The sequence below is a fragment of the Tachysurus vachellii genome, chromosome 8 (genome assembly GCF_030014155.1).
Source record: "Tachysurus vachellii isolate PV-2020 chromosome 8, HZAU_Pvac_v1, whole genome shotgun sequence".
Classification (NCBI taxonomy): domain Eukaryota; kingdom Metazoa; phylum Chordata; class Actinopteri; order Siluriformes; family Bagridae; genus Tachysurus; species Tachysurus vachellii.
This window is the reverse complement of record NC_083467.1, coordinates 9918254-9936961: the sequence shown is the minus strand read 5'-3', so window position 1 is coordinate 9936961 and position 18708 is coordinate 9918254. Positions and strand designations below refer to the sequence as shown.

The 18708-nt window shown below is 38.8% G+C and overlaps 1 protein-coding gene across 2 annotated transcripts; it reads right to left on the bottom strand.

The window, feature by feature from the left end:
* Positions 1–880: 880 nt before the first annotated feature.
* On the bottom strand, positions 881–18372 carry parp4 (poly (ADP-ribose) polymerase family, member 4). Of its 2 annotated transcripts, none has more exons than XM_060876155.1 (35): positions 18265–18372; positions 17342–17472; positions 16652–16838; positions 16291–16387; positions 14259–14337; positions 14004–14096; positions 13726–13884; positions 13317–13454; positions 13064–13222; positions 12759–12910; positions 12442–12573; positions 12253–12351; positions 11910–12093; positions 11679–11826; positions 11386–11528; positions 11030–11161; positions 10837–10923; positions 10545–10709; positions 10361–10404; positions 10201–10279; positions 9928–10065; positions 9641–9836; positions 9133–9203; positions 8635–8822; positions 8063–8162; positions 7799–7969; positions 7566–7646; positions 7389–7469; positions 6867–6962; positions 5536–5637; positions 4840–4917; positions 2910–4487; positions 2448–2550; positions 1647–1779; positions 881–1556 (listed from the first exon to the last, which is right to left on the bottom strand). In XM_060876155.1, exons 2-35 carry the CDS (start codon positions 17465–17467, stop codon positions 1355–1357), a joined length of 5721 nt encoding a protein of 1906 aa, XP_060732138.1. In that variant the 5' UTR covers positions 17468–17472; positions 18265–18372; the 3' UTR covers positions 881–1354. The 2 variants fall into 2 exon arrangements, with proteins under 2 accessions (XP_060732138.1, XP_060732137.1); XM_060876154.1 differs by having other exon boundaries at positions 17342–17468; positions 18265–18347.
* Positions 18373–18708: the final 336 nt, after the last annotated feature.

Below are 18708 nucleotides of genomic sequence, written 5' to 3'. Positions count from 1 at the left end.
GCGTCATGAACAGCTGATTATCAGCTGATCCATGCTTGATGACGTGGCCTGCCAGAACTAACGCGTTGCTTGATTATCATCTTCATTTTAGATGTCAAAAAGGTTTTGTGGCTCCCTGTGTTTTTTTTCCTGTGGGAAATGTGTCCAAATGGCTCTTTGAGTGTTTAAGGTTGCCGAACCCTGCCCTAAACTATAAAAGTTTCTATCACACTCAAAATAGAGAAAACCAACCGTTAATAGGGAATAAACTAAATTCTGTGAAAACTATTATCAAAACCATGATTTAAACAAAACAAAGTATTGGCAACCAGACATTTATACATCCTCCCTTTGCCAGCAGTATTGAGCTTTGTGTGATGCCTGTGAAGATTAAAGAACACAGAGGAAGGAATCTAGAAGCAATGATAGTACGCTATCTCTGCAGATCCTCAGTCCTCTGTTCTGAACTCTCGTCTATAACACACTCCACACGCTTTGTCATGGGGTTGTAACAGGAGACTGAGATGATTGTATGAAAAGCTTGAGTCTTGTGTCATTGAGATATTTCTGATTGGATTTGGATGCACGTTTTGGATGATTGTCCTGCTGACATTTTCAGCCAAGATCCAGTTTTCCGAAGACCTTTGTAGAAAAAACAGCTCTGTAACATCACACATCCTCTACTAACAAGGGTTCTTTTCTGTATGACCAAAAATCAAGCTCTGTTTTTTTTTCTTCTGGCCTTAAAACCTGGTTTCAGTTAAAGTCTCAGGAGTTCAGCTACTAAAGTTAGAGACAGAAAGTGCTCATTTCTGAGAATCCAGATGCAGGCTGCGTTAAAAATCAGACACTCTGAAGTTGAATTATGTAATTGGAAAGAAACAAAAGTATGTAGACAACCTTAAATGAACATCCAACTTGTTTATTGCAGGAAACAGAAAGTGAATATAAGAAAATGGTGATACACAGACAAGCATTGACACTGATTTCTCTTCCTTTGAACATCAAGCACATGACAACACTCACTGCTCTTCTTTCATGTGTAAACATCTTTAAACACACCGCTTTCCTCTAAAACATTTGACAAAATGCCCTGTGTCAAAATAGAGTATACAAAGCACTGCTATATTATCTAAAGATAACAGAATTAAGTTGTAAGTCTTAACACTTAACACAAATATGGGGATAAATACAAAAACATTTATATATGAGTCTAATATTAATCATAAACATTTGTGTAATATTGATCTTTGTATAATAAACATTTTGTACTATATTTCTTATGTTCTGTAAAGCTGCTTTGAGACAATGTCCACTGTTAAAAGCGCTATACAAATAAAACTGAAGTGAACTGAATTAAATGGCCTTCACATGCCTACATGACTGGCAGATGTGTACTTCTCTGGAGCACAGGGATCAGAGGTGAGAAGGGAGGCAGCGGGTCCAGTCCCAGCAGCTGGCGTGTGCTGGACTCCCAGTCCCAGCCGAACTCTAGCCTGCTGTACACACATGGGTACTGTCTTTCTGCCCAGCACACCCACTCCACTGCCTTCTTCAGTGCCGTCCAGCAGGCTGGCCTACATGACACACACATTATAACAGAACATGACCAAAATGCCTTACATGTCAGGAAAATAAAGAAAATGCAGAGCAATGGGGACTCATGCCTGGGCTCGGGGTGGTCAGTGAGGCGGAAGAGAGAATGTAACAGCTCCCCGTCAGCCATCTTCTTCACTCGCATCAACTGCAGCACCAGCAGTGTGGCTATCATCTTCAGGATGACAGCATGAGCCTTTTCACCTGAAACACAGCGACCCACAGGATTTAACATGTCGAGTGTTCCCTTCAGAACAGAATGAGTCAGAAATATTAGCATACCAGAATAACTACACCACAAAGAACTGATGATGAGCGATGATGGTTTAACTGAAACATTTTGTCAGCAGTCACACTATGGGTCATAAGTTGAGCTAAAAAATAAAAGGGAACACATTAAATCACTAGCTCTTATTCTGTGAAGATACTGAATGTGCTGTCATTTTTTTGAGACCACATGTCTTTGGAAAAGCTCACTGCAAATCAGTACAATAGTGCAATTATTCAGACTGATCACCTTTATGCTATGATGAAACACTTCTGTGTCATCCTGGAGGATAAAACTCCCATGAAGATGGGTGTCTGCATCCACATGACATGGGCTCGTTGGATGTTTTGTGGGTTACAAAAGGCAGCAGATCTCAACTCAACTGAACACTTTTGGAGATTCTGTTTGTTGTTGATGTACTAGACAATGCTCTCCCACCACTATTACTGTCAACACCTTAAACAGATGCTGCTGTATTTGCCTTTAACTGGTCACATATTTGTACATATGCCATTATATTGCTATAGCATGGCTATAATAGCGTGGCTTGTTCTAGTTATCTTACTTGCAAGTCAGTTTCTGTTTTCACAGAGTTTCTACTTACCCAAAGAACAGATGCCTTTCTCTTTCAGGAAGACATTGGCGAAGAAGTCCACATCCAGGCCCAGGAATCTACTTAGTGTCCCAGAACATTCCCAATAACCATCCTGTGTCAAGACAAAGCACAATTTAAACACAAAACGTATGTGTCCTACTGGATATTTTAGGTCAACATAGAAATTTAGCTACTGTAGTTTTAAACAGCTAAATGCTTGCAACTGGGTTGACTTCATGCACATTGCCATTGCACATTTATTAGCTGAACTTTACCTGTTATAGTGGTGAATAAAAATATGTTCTAAAATAAATATATTAACGATATCCATATGCTTTAGATTTGACTTTTTCCTATGCTTATAGTTTAAGGTTAAAATAATAATAGTAAATTAATTCTGATGTCACTTCCCTGAATTAATTTCATTGTACTTGTGGCAGATTGTATGTATGTATAGAGGTATATATGTACCTGGTGTTGAAGGTTAAACAGCTCATCCCAGTTGATCCGGTCAGTTTCTCTGTATCGTTTTCTTCTGCAGCGTTTTTTTAAGCTGCATGGCAGCTTGTCATCAAGATGAAGAGTGCTTTGACCCTCATTAAGGTGGTGGATCTTCACTAAATGTAATTTTCTTTCTCTCTGACTTTCACCTGTCTCAGTGTGTAGAGGTTGATCAAAGAGATCATACTGGGCTTTAAAACCAGACGCGTGGGCTCTAAAACCAGAAAGAACACCAGGAGGAGGAGGAGGAGCAGGGGCTCCAAAACCAGCAATAACACCAAAAGGAGAAGGAGCAGGGGATCCAAAACCAGCAATAACACCAGGAGGAGGAGCAAGGGCTCCAAAATCAGCAATAACACCAGGAGGAGGAGCAGGGGCTCCAAAACCAGCAATAACACCAGAAGGAGAAGGAGCAGGGGATCCAAAACTAGCAATAACACCAGAAGGAGAAGGAGCAGGGGATCCAAAACCAGCAATAACACCAGGAGGAGGAGAAGGGGCTCCAAAATCAGCTATAACATCAGGAGGAGGAGCAGGGGCTCCAAAACCAGCAATAACACCAGAAGGAGAAGGAGCAGGGGATCCAAAACTAGCAATAACACCAGAAGGAGAAGGAGCAGGGGATCCAAAACCAGCAATAACACCAGGAGGAGGAGCAGGGGCTCCAAAACCAGCAATAACACCAGGAGGAGGAGCAGGGGCTCCAAAACCAGCAATAACACCAGTAGGAGAAGGAAGAGAAGGAGAGGCTCCAAAACGAGCAAGAGCACGATCGGGAGGTGGAGTATCAGGGGCTACGAAAGTGGTTTTAATATAATCTGAAGGACTGTATACAACAGGAGTAGAAGAGTCTTCAAAACTAACATTAAAACGAGAACGAGGAAGTCCAAAGCCAGCCATACTTATACGATGAGCAGACATTGGAAAAAGAGGACGAGAAGGAGTTGAAAGAAATTGAGATGTTTTGTCACATTTAAGACTGTTAGAAGCTGATTTTAATTTAAAACTAAAAGTAGGAGCAGGAGGAGGAGGAGGAGAAGGAAAAAGAGAACGCATTTCAAAATCATCACTGGGTAGAGAGAAACAAACTTGGGAATACTGATGGGAATCATTGCTTCTTGTACTAAGATTAAGTGCAACAGGAATAGCTGAGGTAACGAGGAGAGAATCAACAGTATCAGGACAGAGTGCAGATTGATCGGCCAAGGGGACATTTCTCTCTCCAATCCTGTTTCCGTCAGAAACAGTCACAGATTCTGAAATCTGGTCACTGAGCGTTAAATGTGTAACATTCTGCAGAGCTGAAGGAAATAATCCGTCTGTCTCAATAGAAGCTGTGCATAGACTAGCTGCGTGAAGTGTCTGAGACTCAGGAGTGGGTTGGACATCTTCCATTACAGGTGCATCAAAAATTCCAAATCCCAAGGAATCGTCATATATGTCCCCATCACATTCTTCCTCCTTATTATCAACGTCATAATAAAATTCAACGTCATCATATAATTCATCGGCTTCACAAAATTCTTCTGAGTTATAACTGTCACAAAACTGAGGAAAAAAGACACAAATAGATCAGACAAATGACAACTTTGTTAAATACACTCATAATTGTTTAATGTGCATCCTTGGTTAAATAATAAATACCAACACTAAATGATTGTGCATATGAATGACTTTCTTGATTATTCCTTCAAAGGGTGCCAATATTTCTGGATGTAACAGGCATATATATGAATAGGCATAACGAAAATAGTGGTAACTCAGTAGATAAGACACTGGACTTCTGCACAGAAAGCTCTCACTTTTGTGTTTAAAATCACTGCTCATGTTTAAGCTAAAAAATCAGCTTCATTGTCTTTCTAACTTCCCAACATTAAGCTTAACCATCCTTTCTTCTTACCGGTACAGAGGATTTGGGGAACCCAACAGAAAGTTCAGACGAATTGATAATGTCGGGTGATTCTGATTCCTGACTCCTCTGAAAAATAAGCAGAACACAGCACTTAATAAACAGAAATAAACAGAAATGTAACTAACTATTGAACTATCTAAACCGATTAACTATTACATGACCTTATCTCGATTACAATCAAGGAATCTCAATTTCTGTTTATTTGTTGCCTTCTTGGCTACTATCAGCTTTGAAGTTGAGATGTTTTACGGCTGGTTTATGGGTTTGGTTTCAACAGACGGGGTGAAAATGGATGAGTGACAAAACTGATGCTGTTTTCTTACGCAGAAAGTGAGTGCCATTTTATCTAGAGGCAAATCTAGATTGGGAATTGTGCACCACACTGGTTTTACACATTACAAATACACGAAGTATGATTTCAGACCAAATCTGTTTATCCTACCGCAGTACAGAGATAAATTCAAAAGATAAATTGCTGTATATGATACTGTTTATTTAGTGTCCTCTTCCCTTTTAGCAGCTTCTTGTCCCTTCTGTGCCACCTCCTATTTGCCATATAAGATTATCTGTCTATGTGTTTTCATGTTTATTTTTCTATCATTTTATTCTAAGTATTTGAGGTCATTAAAATGCATTATAAATAAACTGTATTGTCAGTAAATTCCATAAACAAAAGATAGATACCTGTTTGTGTTCCCTCCAGCCCATGTAAGAGAGAATATCCACATCTTCCTCTGCAATTATCTTAGGCACGTCAGTAAAGCCGGAGTCAGGCTTTTCCTTATCCTACACAGAAATAAGGAGTTACAAAGCACTGCAGTTATGCGTCATGCCACAGAACAAGTGTCTATACAAGGAATGCAGTAGCCTTGTGGTGAAGGTGTTCGAACTACCGTATTTTCCGCACTATAAGGCGCACCTAAGAGCCTTAAAGTTTCTCAAAAATCGGCCGTGCGACTAATAATCCGGTGTGCCTTATGTGTGCACTGAGTTCCAAAATCTGTAAAAATGTTGTTGTGCGACTTTGGTAAACGCTCCGCTTGATTGACTGTCGGACCATTTCCCGCTGACACAGGGACGTAATATGTACACTATGTACGCTGGCAATACCAATCAGAGAACATTACGTAATACGTGCAGTATGTACGCTTACCTCCACCATGACTCCGGTAGGTGTACTACCGGTATGTTGCAAAACAACATTTGTTTGTCTAAGGACCCCCCGAAAAATGGCACCAGTGAAGAGACATGCTTACGAGGCACAACCGCTCCAACCGCTGGACATATGTGTAAACAGGGCGTTTAAAGTGAAGTTGGGAGCAGCGTGGGAGCGATGGATCACAGACGGCGAACACACCTTTACTAAGACTGGGAGGCAGCGCCGGGCGAGTTACGCCACCATATGTGAATGGATTACGGATGCCTGGGCTAAGGTATCCGCTTTAACTGTTGTCCGAGCTTTCGCGAAAGCCGGCATCATTGCTGAACAGCCACCTGGCAACGAGACTGACTCCGACAATGATGAGAGGGAACCCGGCATGTTTGATGGCGAAATTGCTCAGCTGTTCAATTCAGACACAGAACATGAGGACTTTGATGGATTTGTGGGAGAAGATTGATTAAAAAATAATGTGCGTGTATTGTTAAATAGCAGAATAAAGTTCAACTAAACTCACTGTTTTGCTTCCGTTACCTTTTTTTTGTAGACCGTATGTTTTAGCATGCGCCTTATAATACGGTGCGCCTTATGTATGGGTTAAGTACAGAAATAGACCCCGTAATCGAGACTGCGCCTTATAATCTGGTGCGCCTTATGGTGCGGAAAATAGGGTACTGATCAGAAGGTCACGAGTTTGAATCCCATGTCCTCCGAACTGGGCCCCTGAGCAAGGCCCTTATCTATCAATTGCTCAATTATATAAACTGAAATAAAACGTAAGTCACTCTTTATAAAGGTGACTGCTAAATGGCAGAAATGTAATGTAAACGTATTTAAAAGTGTTTTGAACTCTTACTCTCTCTTCAACAGCAACAAAGCTGGTAAACTGGGACAGGATAGAGAACTCCTTACTGAGCTCAATGATGTAGGACTTTAGCTCTGCTTTCTTCCCCTGAAAAAGATAAGAGAAAACAGTTTAGACCATCATTTAGTTTCAGACACAGGACATGAATAGCTTTAACTGGGTCTTTATCACATACTGCTGGATTATTATATTGTTGATTTTCATATATCAGTGTGCAGCTATCGTGTAGTAATGTGACACAAGTCATGCCCCATTTCTCTGGTACAGTGTCCTGAAGAATCCACCTATTTTATTTATAAAATAAAACATATCCCTGCACCTCACATTCTCAGATCTAACTGGTACTCTGATGCAATAACTGGAAACATTTCCTCAACAGGTAAGAGGCTTAAATTTGTAAGACTGTGTATATTATGTTACATTACCACATACTCAAGAAAACATACCAAATTAGGCTTTATAACATAAGAACTGCTTAAAAGTATTCAATAAACATCCATCTACAATGCAAACCTCATGTTCTGCCTCACTAGTGCCAAGGCTGCCATCCTCATAGTCTCTGATGATTGCTCTTGCCGTTAGCTTGTGAAGGAACTAGAATGGATAAAAATAAAACCCATCGTTTAACACGTTAAATAAGGATTTGTATTAACTATTATAACACGTTTTAATAAAACAACAATATCTTACTGTTCCTTTAGTCTTCTGTAATTCTGTAGTAGAAACCATGGTCTCAATTTCCTGCCCACTCAGATCACCAAACAGTGTAGCCTAAACCAGTAAAAACTCTCATGCTAAGTCTCAGGAACAAATAAACGACAAATGGCTTTAATGGTTTAATGACTGAAAGCACAAGGAATAACATGATGTGCATTTGGTAAAGTGCAAAAAAGAAATAAATCAAGGAGGTGTTGGTGAATTACCTGAGTGCAGTGTGGGACAAAGCCATAGACCAAAGTATGACGTTCACTGAAGAGAGCGTGGAGCTGTGAGGGAGCCTGAACCGGAGAGGGAGCTGTAGGGTTGAACTGCTGCCACTTAACTGCCACAGAGCTACAGCCTGGTGATACCATGCACCTCACCTGAGAATTCACCTACAACAGCCAATCAGCGATGTCTCACCCACATGTTACACATATACACCATTAACCTCAAGATTCATTTCAAGTTCATGGAGTGAAGCTCACCTTTTCAGCCCAGTTGTACTTTGTCTTGGTGTCAAAAAACTCATAAGTTCCTCCACCTGCCTGAGCCAGAGCTCTCAGCATGTAACGATTAGCTGTCAAGCTACACAAAAACATGAGCAGATTAGAAGAAACAGACCTAAAGTGTATTACTGAGCATTTGATAGTTTACGACGTTGCTGAAAATGTGATTAGATTATGAAAGGTTCTCAAAGACCTAAGCATGACTTCTAGTATAGATTTACTTATAATCACAAGTATTATATTAAATCCCATGGATTTAAAATTTAATTAACAGCATTTTTGTCTGCCACTTCAAGTCTTTTCTGAAATATGTTCACACATATCCTCATCTTTTCTCTCCCTTTCTTCTCTTTTCTTTTCTTCTTCCATCTTTATTAATGGCAATCAGTCATGAGTGAGAGAAAGGTGCCGTATAAACCGAAATAAGAATCTTTATTATATCAACCTAGTCAAAACTGTTGAATTAGGAAATGAGCCTCTGTACCTACTCCTTGGGCAACTACTTAGGTTTAAAGATACATTTCTGCATTAGAAAACTGCCGAGTGCTTACTTGAGGCCGCAGGTGAAGAGACGTGTGTGTCGGACGTTGTCTCGCACCAGCTGCAGGGTTTGAGGCTGGTTCTGCACGTGTCCATCAGAGATAAGCAACACGTTTCTCACACCATGTGAAGGAGGCAGCAGATTCAGGGTGCGCAGGGGTCTCCACAGCTCAGTGCTGCCACCAACAGCAGTTGAGGACTAATAGTAAAATTAGTAATAATAATTAGTACTAATTAGTAATAGTAAATTGTAATAATAAAATACTAATAAACTTTGAAGTGTTTACACTTGGGTCCTGTAAAACCCTAAACTCAGAGCATACAAATGGACATATACTATCTCTAAGAAGTTTTTAAATGCAAATGATCTTCAAAGTTGATTAGTATTTTATTATTACAATTTACTATTACTAATTAGTACTAATCTACAGCGCAGGAAATACTGCAAATGCCAATTTCTTGCACTGTAGATGCAGGTGGGAATCTTGTCTTTGACCGTAAATACTCACCATAATGAAATTCTTGGCTTCTTCAAATACGTCCTCTAGCAAATTCGGTGAAGGGAAAGCCTCCTTGTAATCTAGTCAACAACAGAAGGATAAAAAGTAAATAAAGATGTCCAAGAGAAAACATCTGCAGGTCTCCCACAATTATGACATTTCTGCTTAAAATTTTAATAACAAAAACTGAAACTGCTTTTTCTCTGCATAACAATGCAAAAAAATATAGAATTTCTCAACTGAGCATTATGGTTCATCTTATAAAGCATCTAATATGAGCATCTAATAAAAATTATATACATGATCATATTTATGATTAAAACATGCAAAAATCATTCATGAATTGTACAAAAGTATATATATATTATATATATATATACACGTATATATATATATATATATATATATATATATATATATATATATATATATATATATATAATATATATATATCTTTTTTAACTTCATTGGAATGTTACCACTAAGAAACATGATGACTGTTTCAGAGAGCACTAACCAGAACCAAATGAGATGACATTGACTCTTAATGAACGGTCCAGTGAGTTGAGCACCTTCAGAGCAATCCTGCGTGCGTTCTGCATGGCATCTCCTCGCATGGACTCTGACATATCCAGCACAATGATCACATCACTCACGCCAGACACAGACAATCCACTGGACTCAAAGTGTGGATAAAACACCAACATGCAGGCCTGCACAAGTAAACCACTCAGTGTCAGGTATTAAAAATCAGTGTGGACATTTTTGTTAGTGAGAAAAAACAAAGGATGAATCTCACTTTACCTCAGTGTCCTTCTCTGGATGTTTCTCCACCCACATTCTGGGCATATGGATCTGTAACAGCGTAAAGCTGAGCTGGAATCCATCGGTGCCGAGCGTCTGTTCTGGTAATGTGCTCACTACGGCCTTACAATCTGTCCTCTGTGAGAAAGACCGGACAAATTCACCTCTATATCACTCTAATACATAAACTACACTACAGACTTTTCACTAATATTTAACTGTAAGCATTATATGTACATTAGTGCTTAAGTAACAAGCAAATAAAAGACGCACCTTTATTTTGATTTGATGAGACGACTCTAGGTTCATGATCTCATAGGGCATCTCGATAGACATGGACAGAGAGAACTCTCTAGAAGAACAACGAAATACTCATAAACAGACAAAGTAAATCAAATGCCATACAATTGTCCACTACAGATCCAGTTCTTACCCTTTTGGCGGAAGCTCTTTCACACAGATCTTTTCAACGGTCGTCTGCAACAAAAACATGCTCGAATCATGAGGCTTGGCTTAGACAAAAGCACAATTTAAATGTTTTAAAGAGAATGGTTGTTTTCTGAATAGCATTATGTAATTAATTTAGTAAAAGAAAAATGTATTTAAATGATAACAACCTGAGTTCTCTGGTTCATTGCTGAGCTTTGCTGCCATGGAGCTACACTGCCTGGCAGGGAGAAGATGATGGTGCCTGCTCTCACAACCAGCTCAGTGATGAAGGTCACTTTGATCAGCACTGTGGATCCAGGGGGCAAGTTTCCCACACTGATGGTGAACACATCCTGCAGCACACACAGACATAACAGCACTTTATGCACAGGAGTAAGTAAATAAGACTAACACATGGAGAAACCACACTCAATGAATCTTGTAGTGTGCTATGACTATACAGTAAAAAGAGAAACACACAGGTGCATCCTGGTCCATCAGGTAGGCTCCATGGCCTTTCTCTATAGCCTGCTTGTATTCTTTACGTGCTTGTTCCTTCTCCTTCATCTACAAGAATGAGAGATAGAGAGGGGCAAACGTTAGGAAAAAGATGAAGAAGAGAAGAATAAAACGTTCTTACTGGAATATTGTAGCAAAAAATAAACAAAAGCACCTTTCCAATAACATGCTTTCCATTAATGAAGGCTTCAAATCCACACACTGCTGCTGTCTCTTCTAGAGGGAAGACATACTTTGCCTCTATAGGAACATTGCTGTCATTTTTATATGTCTGGAAAATGACAACCTGTTTAGAAAATAAGAAAACAAACGAAAAATTAGATATTGTGAATATTTGATATGAGTATTATGTAATACAGCGTTCAATAGAAATCGTTATTCTATATCCAAGAACATGGTTTATAGGTTTATGTAGCAATAACTTAATGAGTACTTCCTGCAAAATATATTCCAAGGATGTGTTTCTTTAATATAAGGTAAAGATTAATTACGGTCATTGTAATACTTTACCTGAGAGAGAAGGTCCATTAGCTTACATCTCACATGTACTGCCTGCAGGGGGAGCGTCTGACCGTTACTGTCCAATAACCCGGCAGTGACCTCCTCCAGAGAGTTCTTAATCACTCCTAAACCCTCACCATCATCAGTGTTCACTAGAGCATTAAAAACAACACATCCACTTACAGAACATTACATATGCACAACATCATATAAGAAAGATCTGTAATTATACAAATAAGACTGTAGTTAAAACCATTATACATAAAGTAATGTCTATTGATTAGTGTTAATGAAACACGCACAGAAGTGTGAGGATGAAGCCAAAGGTAGAGGTGCTAGAGTCATGTCAACATCAGGCTGAAAGTCCTTCACTTCATCTTCAGGTAGAACATACCGTACTACATATTTCAGCCTGATCTGGTCAGTGTTATACACCACATATTCATCATCCTGTAACACACACAGAATGCAAAGTCAAAAGAAACTCTAAAATCTTTCCTGCCTAGACAACTCATTTTACACACAAGACGTACCTCAAAATCAGAGAGTTTATTTTGTTTACGGCGGACTCCGTGCACACTGTTGTAGCCGTCAGGGGCAGAGGTCAAAGTGAAATCCCTTTTGTGCAGGTCTTTACACTGACCCAGAGCCACCTCACACACCAGCAGGAGCCGAGAACCATCCGTCACACTGGGTTTGGAATACTTGACTGAGGTGCTAGAAAGCAGAGCAGACACTGGCATTAAAAACCTCTGTGCATCATGGTGAAGTGAGAATATATGTGACATTACAGTATAGTAGAGTACTACAGCTGAAAATACACTTCACACACACTAATTTGCACAATTTCAGGTACAAACATAAGAAAACACTCACTTTAATGAGTCACTGAAGTAGATGCCACTTCCTAGATTCCCAATATCTGTTCTTTCAATCCCATGCTGCTCTACTCCAACCCTGGGCAGCAACAGACCTCTGAAAAAAACAACCGAAATTCAGAACTGCTTTGAGGTAGTGTGTGTTCATTGTGCATGGGTGTATTAAATAAACACAAGGGACTCTCACCGAGACAGGATTCCTACCAGGCTGTTGGAAGCAGTGGAATGAAGGAGAGACTTAATATTGCCGAGTTCATTTCTAAACATATGAAGCTCTGCTCCTCTACTCACACGCAGTATCTGCTGAATCTCAGCTGGCCTGTAGAATTATTAAAGATGTACACAATGTAGATGTAAAGACATACAAAAGTATACAATATGCATATTTTGTTAAACTTAGTTTTGGTGACAGAATATAAAATATAGGTTTGTGTAACCGTTTTTGGTGATGAATGTGTAAATATTATGTATATTACGCGTACGTCATATTTACATTGTACACACCTGTCCTGCAGAAGCTGGCAGACAGACAGAAACTCTGGGCTTTGAGATGGCACCTGCTCAATACTGCACCTCAGAGCACGATATTTCCCCAGAGAGGATAGATAGGGGTTTCCCAAAGTTGCCTCCATCATGTTCAGAATATCTCTGATAAGCTGGGGGTGTTAATGCAGATACATCAGAGTTTACATTTCTATGAGAATTGACTAAATTTTAACAGCAGTTACAAAGTTTCGTGTTCTTTTATCGTTTACAATATCGACTTCTACTTATATTTGCTTTACAGTAAATATTTGTACAGATGTTACCTGACAGATGTCTAGTTTTTTTGACACCAGCTTGTTTTTTGAGCCTTGCACTATTATCCTAAGAGGGAGCAGCGTGTTGACTTCCTCCAGCAGACCCTTGACTTCATCCTCACACTGTGTTTTCTGTACCTGCAGCAGTAATCCTTCCACCCTGCTCACCTGTAGCAACACATGTCACCAGTTACACACACACACATTGGTTAGACTGCAGGTATAGTTTCATATAGATATACTATCATTCTTAGTGTCTCACATCATTGAGACTGATGCTGGTAACAGGGACAGTCAGGATACTGCTAAGTGAACCGAGGGTTTCTGTCCAGATGAGTTCCACAAAGCCGCCCACTTCCTGTGAGACTGTGCTGCAGTTAAGCCTTTCCTCCAACAGAAGCTTAAAATCAGACACAGTTTGAGATTAGTTACATTAAATACAAACTAAATACATAAACACGGCTTAAATAAATCATCAGAACTGTGGGATAGATAACTCTCCAAACTGTCAGTACGTCTTAATTACAAAGGATTAATACAATTACAAATATATTTTAGCCTTTTAAAATATAGATGTGATCATTTTTTGAATAACTTTAACCCACATAGCATGTATGCAGTATATGACCTCAAGACTAAAAAACAATTTAGAAGTGCAGTGTGAAACTGACCTGCTGGAGGCTGTGAGAGGTCAGATTTTCAGCCCATGGGGGAAGTGTTTGTGTCTGAGTGAAGCCTTGGACCTGCAGCTCCTTGCTCAGCATCAGATACGCATCCACAGCATCCTCAGAGCTACAGCTGTGCACTTGCTTATCCCACACCACACTTTTCTGTAATAATAGAGCAGAAGACACCACAGTGATAACCAACTCACTGTAAAAAGTATATTATAGTGTATATGTCAGGTTATAGGGTACAGCTAGATTCTCTTAGGTTCAGATATCTGCACCTCTCTCTCATGCATGATGGAGCTCACAACACGATATTGCTGTCCTGCTTGGCCTCTGGCACTCTGAAGCTCCAGAACTGACCATGTGTTGAGCTGAATATCCAACACACACACACACACACACACACACACACACACACATACACACAGATTAACACATGAATGCAAACTTCTGCATGCTGATCAACAATTCTTAAACATTCGGTACACTTGAAATGCATTTCTATGCTAAATGAACAGCAACAAGAAAGTCACCTTGAACAAAATGGAGTACTTGGCAACTTGGAAATCTGAAGGAAATTCTGGAATATCACGATCATTTTCCTTGTATAATCTGCATAATAGGAATGATAAATATAAAGCATAGATTCAGTTAAAATCCATTATCTTTTAGGGAAATATCTGCTAATTGTATTTTACAAATTGCCTTTTATATCTGTTAATACATAAAGTGAGACTTAAATCAAATGATAATAATAATCTTTGCATTTTCTTTTACTTTACAATCCCTCTATCACATTTTAGAGAGTCCTGCAGTCAAAGAAACACAGTCTTTAAAGAAACATAGAAATAAAATTGTAAAGTTTAAAATTAAATTACTATTTATCTCTAACATCTATCCCTAATGAGCAAACAGGAGCTGAGGAAAAACTTCCTGAGATGATGAGAAGAAGAAATCTTGAGAGGAACTATATTCAGAAGGAAACCCATCCTTATTTGGGTGACACTGGACAGGAAATATAAATGTAAATAATATCCTTTCTACAGCAGGTTATAGTCGAGTGAATCTCCTCCTGAGGAACTAATAGGTCAGGATAATTTCATTTCATTATAGACTTAACACTAATTCCTTCCTGCCAAAGTCGGGATTTTTTCCTACCAAAATATAACTATTGGTTCTTAAGTTTAAAATAATATGATCTCTGACCTTCACATAAATATTTATTGTTTAACAAAGCAAAATAAATTATTGTTAGGTAATAATTTTGCTTTTAATTTAAAAAAAGTTTGCTTGTGATCCATCTCGTGAAACGGTGATTAATTAATTTATCTGTTCCTTTTTTCTTGCCTAAATTTATAAGTGATTATATTAACCTCACTTTTTCTCACAATTATATTTGGTCTTACTTAAAAGCAAAAGAATATTAAATTATTCATTTAATTTTAGGTGAACATCATATACAGAAATACATAAAAGACAAGCAGGGTTCCCACTCTTTTTCAGAGATTATTTTCCAGGACATTTCAAATTTAGCAAAAAAAGACAAGGCTCACAGATTCACGGCCTAAAGTAGTATGTTCTTCTCTCCAGAAGTCTTAAAAACAACATACACTTTATGGCTATTACTTAACTATACTTTTAAAGACAATTTGTCATGTGAATGAAATTTCAACATTTATTAAATAAAAAGACTGCACATATTCATACCCTTTCCTTTCTCAGGCCAATGCAGTCATGCATGCTTTAGTTTGCTGTGCATTCCCCTTGCACATGATATTCAGATTAACAAGGTTAATATAACCTGCTTACCCCTCACCATTTGCTGAAAACATTCGAGCACTTAAACCATTCCTAGCACCTGAAACCGCCAACACAAGACAGCGTCATCCGTCAAAGCGAGATTAAACAGCATAACAAAAAACCCGTCAAAACTGTTACTAACGTTAATTGTTTCGAGCATTTGTAAACTGTTCTTTAAATGATCAAGAACATTTAAAAATAAGAATTTTCCAGGACAACAAGATTTTTTCCAGGACAATTTATGTTTTCTCTCATTTTCCATGTGTTTTCCAGGACTGGAACTTTGGTCATTAATTTTACAGGAACCCTGACAAGCCATAGCTTTTCATTCTTGAACCCAAGATTAAAATATATATCAAGACAGTTCTTCATTCACATAACAACAAATCTGTATGCGAATGTATCGGCACAGTCATCTGTTCAGCACAAATTTCCATAAGACTGTAGACTGTGACTGACGTCACGTCCAAATACAAATACGCCCCATAGTATCCCGCCCACTCCATGACAGGTTTCTGTGCAAGGCATCGGAAATGCAAATGCAAGGTGTATAACAATTACATTTAGATGTTGGCAGCCTCCGTAAACAACGATGAGGACGTGATATTGCTTGTGTAAATGCTTGTGTAATACGTGATTTGCATTTTCATTTGAATTGGGTAACAATTTATTCATCCACACAGAAAAAAATGCAATTGCAAATACAATTTGGAATTAGTTTTGAAAATGGAAAAAACTTCCATAAAATGCTGTAAATCAACACACCTGAACTGGCCCAGGTACGTGCCATCCTTCACCTGAGTTTTGGGTTTCTCATAAATACTACTGGTTTGGATCCAAGGCTGATAGATAGACTTCAGCTCTGTTGGGACATAGACAGAAGTATTGACACCTTCATCATTCACAGTTATGTGTAATGTTTCGCAATTTACCACAAGATAGTTTACAACACAGCTCTCATTGACTCAACACACACCCTTCTTTAGTCACATTAATCATATTCCAAAACAACTGAACGTTGCAAATAACACTTTTGTTCTGAACACTGACCTTTTTACTTTTTAAATAACCAAATTTTTACCTCAACAAAGCAGGCTTTTGAAAAAACTTGTAAAGGGTGTAATACCAGCTTGTTCAGGTGTGATTCCTGAGCTCTGTGGCTTTAAGACATGCTCTTGAACAGGTAGCAGCAGTCCTTTCTCCAGGCAGCTCCACACATACTGCTGTGTGACCACGGGTGTCTGGTGTTTCTGAACACTCCTCAACCTACTGCTGCTTATGTTCTCCAGGCTGCTCGCAACCATAAATGAGCACTAGATAGGACAGATACAAAGCATTGGTCTGATCTTGATTTGTAAATGCATACACTTGGAACAATCATAACATTAAAATCTCTCTTAAAATCACAGACAAAAAGAAATGTTTCTTAAATCCTTTAATCTCATAACTACACACCTTTCCTCTATGCAGTGTAGATACTGATTAACTAAAGGTACGTATCGAAACCTTTAAGTTACATTACAGAAAATGCTATAGTATGTTAACAAATATCAACAAATATGTGTGTGTGTTTGTTTTGCAGGTGTGGTGTGGTAGCCTAGTGTTTAAGGCGTTGGACTGCTGATCGGAAGGTCATGAGTTCAACTCCCATGACCATCAAGCTGCCACTGCTGGGCCCCTGAGCAAGGCCCTTAACCCTCAATTGCTCAGGTGTAAAAATTGAAGTAAAATGTAAGTCACTTTGCATAATGGTGTCTACTAAATGTAATGTAAATATCAGCGGTATGTTTTAGATATCAGGAAATACAGCACATACCTTCTGGTTCACTACATATGATATGTTTCCTCCATTATCAACTATAGCAGTCATCAACTTCTTCTTCTCTTTAAAAGGGACATTTTTCAGGTCCAGAACCACTGAGCAGTCATTGAATATAGCCATTCTTTCTAGGGAGACAGAAACATAGTCAGAGAAATCTAATGTTTAGGATATGTTTGTCCTAGCACTGGATTTTAGGTTCAAAAGCAACTTCATTCATTCATTTTCTACCGCTTATCTGAACTTCTCGGGTCACGGGGAGCCTGTGCCTATCTCAGGCGTCATCGGGCATCAAGGCAGGATACATCCTGGATGGAGTGCCAACCCATCGCAGGGCACACACACACACTCTCATTCACTCATACACTACGGACAATTTTCCAGAGATGCTAATCAACCTACTATGCATGTCTTTGGACCGGGGGAGGAAACCGGAGTACCCGGAGGAAACCCCCGAGGTACGGGGAGAACATGCAAACTCCACACACACAAGGCGGAGGTGGGAATCGAACCCCCAACCCTGGAGGTGTGAGGCAAACGTGCTAACCACTAAGCCACCGTGCCCCCTACTCGAAAGCAACTTAAGAAATCATGACCACGAGCCAAATCGCTTACTGCCACTTTAATTAAGTACACTATGATAGTGGGCGTGTTTGGGATTGGGACGGAACCCATTATATCAACATTTTTCCCCCAAACCTATAAAATAATCACTTAACAAGGTGTCAGTAATGTTGTACTCTACAGTTTAGACCCTAAACAACACTATTATCTTACTTCAGAGGACGTTTACGTCCAAGATACCGATAGCTAATTTAACAAACAGAGATTTTATAGCTAAAAGTAGTCGATATCTTAATATATTAATAACACTCCAAATCCAAATACAGTAATATCAATACAATAAAGCTGTGACTTACCTTACATTCGTAATAAGCCAATAAAGTGTATTATCTTGTGTATTATGATACAGTAGCACAGAGAGAAGTGCCGTGAAAAAAGCAACAACTTCCAGGAAGACCTACAAGCCACGCCCCTGGACCCGAGATGACCAATCACAATTCATCTGCTGCCATCTAACGGTGGGATTTATTATAGCACTTTCTCTAACATCACTTTCCCTCCAGTAGTAGTTAGTAGTAATCTATTTTACTTACTAATATCTAATAACTAATAACTGATGTGTGATTGAGTAGGTAATTGAACACTTTATAAAATTTGATCTAAATAATATTCTTCCACTTTTTGTGTTCTTTTTTTTGTGTAGATAACATAATTATACAGTTCACATCTACCTTAAAAACTTATGCAACTATATATATATATATATATATGAAACATTATACAGAAGCACTTTAATATTT

Excerpts from the sequence above, each read along its gene's own strand:
- parp4 (XM_060876155.1), bottom strand. The coding sequence starts at position 17,467 with ATGGCTATATTCAATGACTGCTCAGTGGTTCTGGACCTGAAAAATGTC. Across the intron at positions 4,918-5,535 it reads GCTGGAGGGAACACAAACAG|AGGAGTCAGGAATCAGAATC; the intron begins GTATCTATCTTT and ends CTTATTTTTCAG. Across the intron at positions 4,488-4,839 it reads TCCCCAAATCCTCTGTACCG|TTTTGTGACAGTTATAACTC; the intron begins GTAAGAAGAAAG and ends TTTTTTCCTCAG.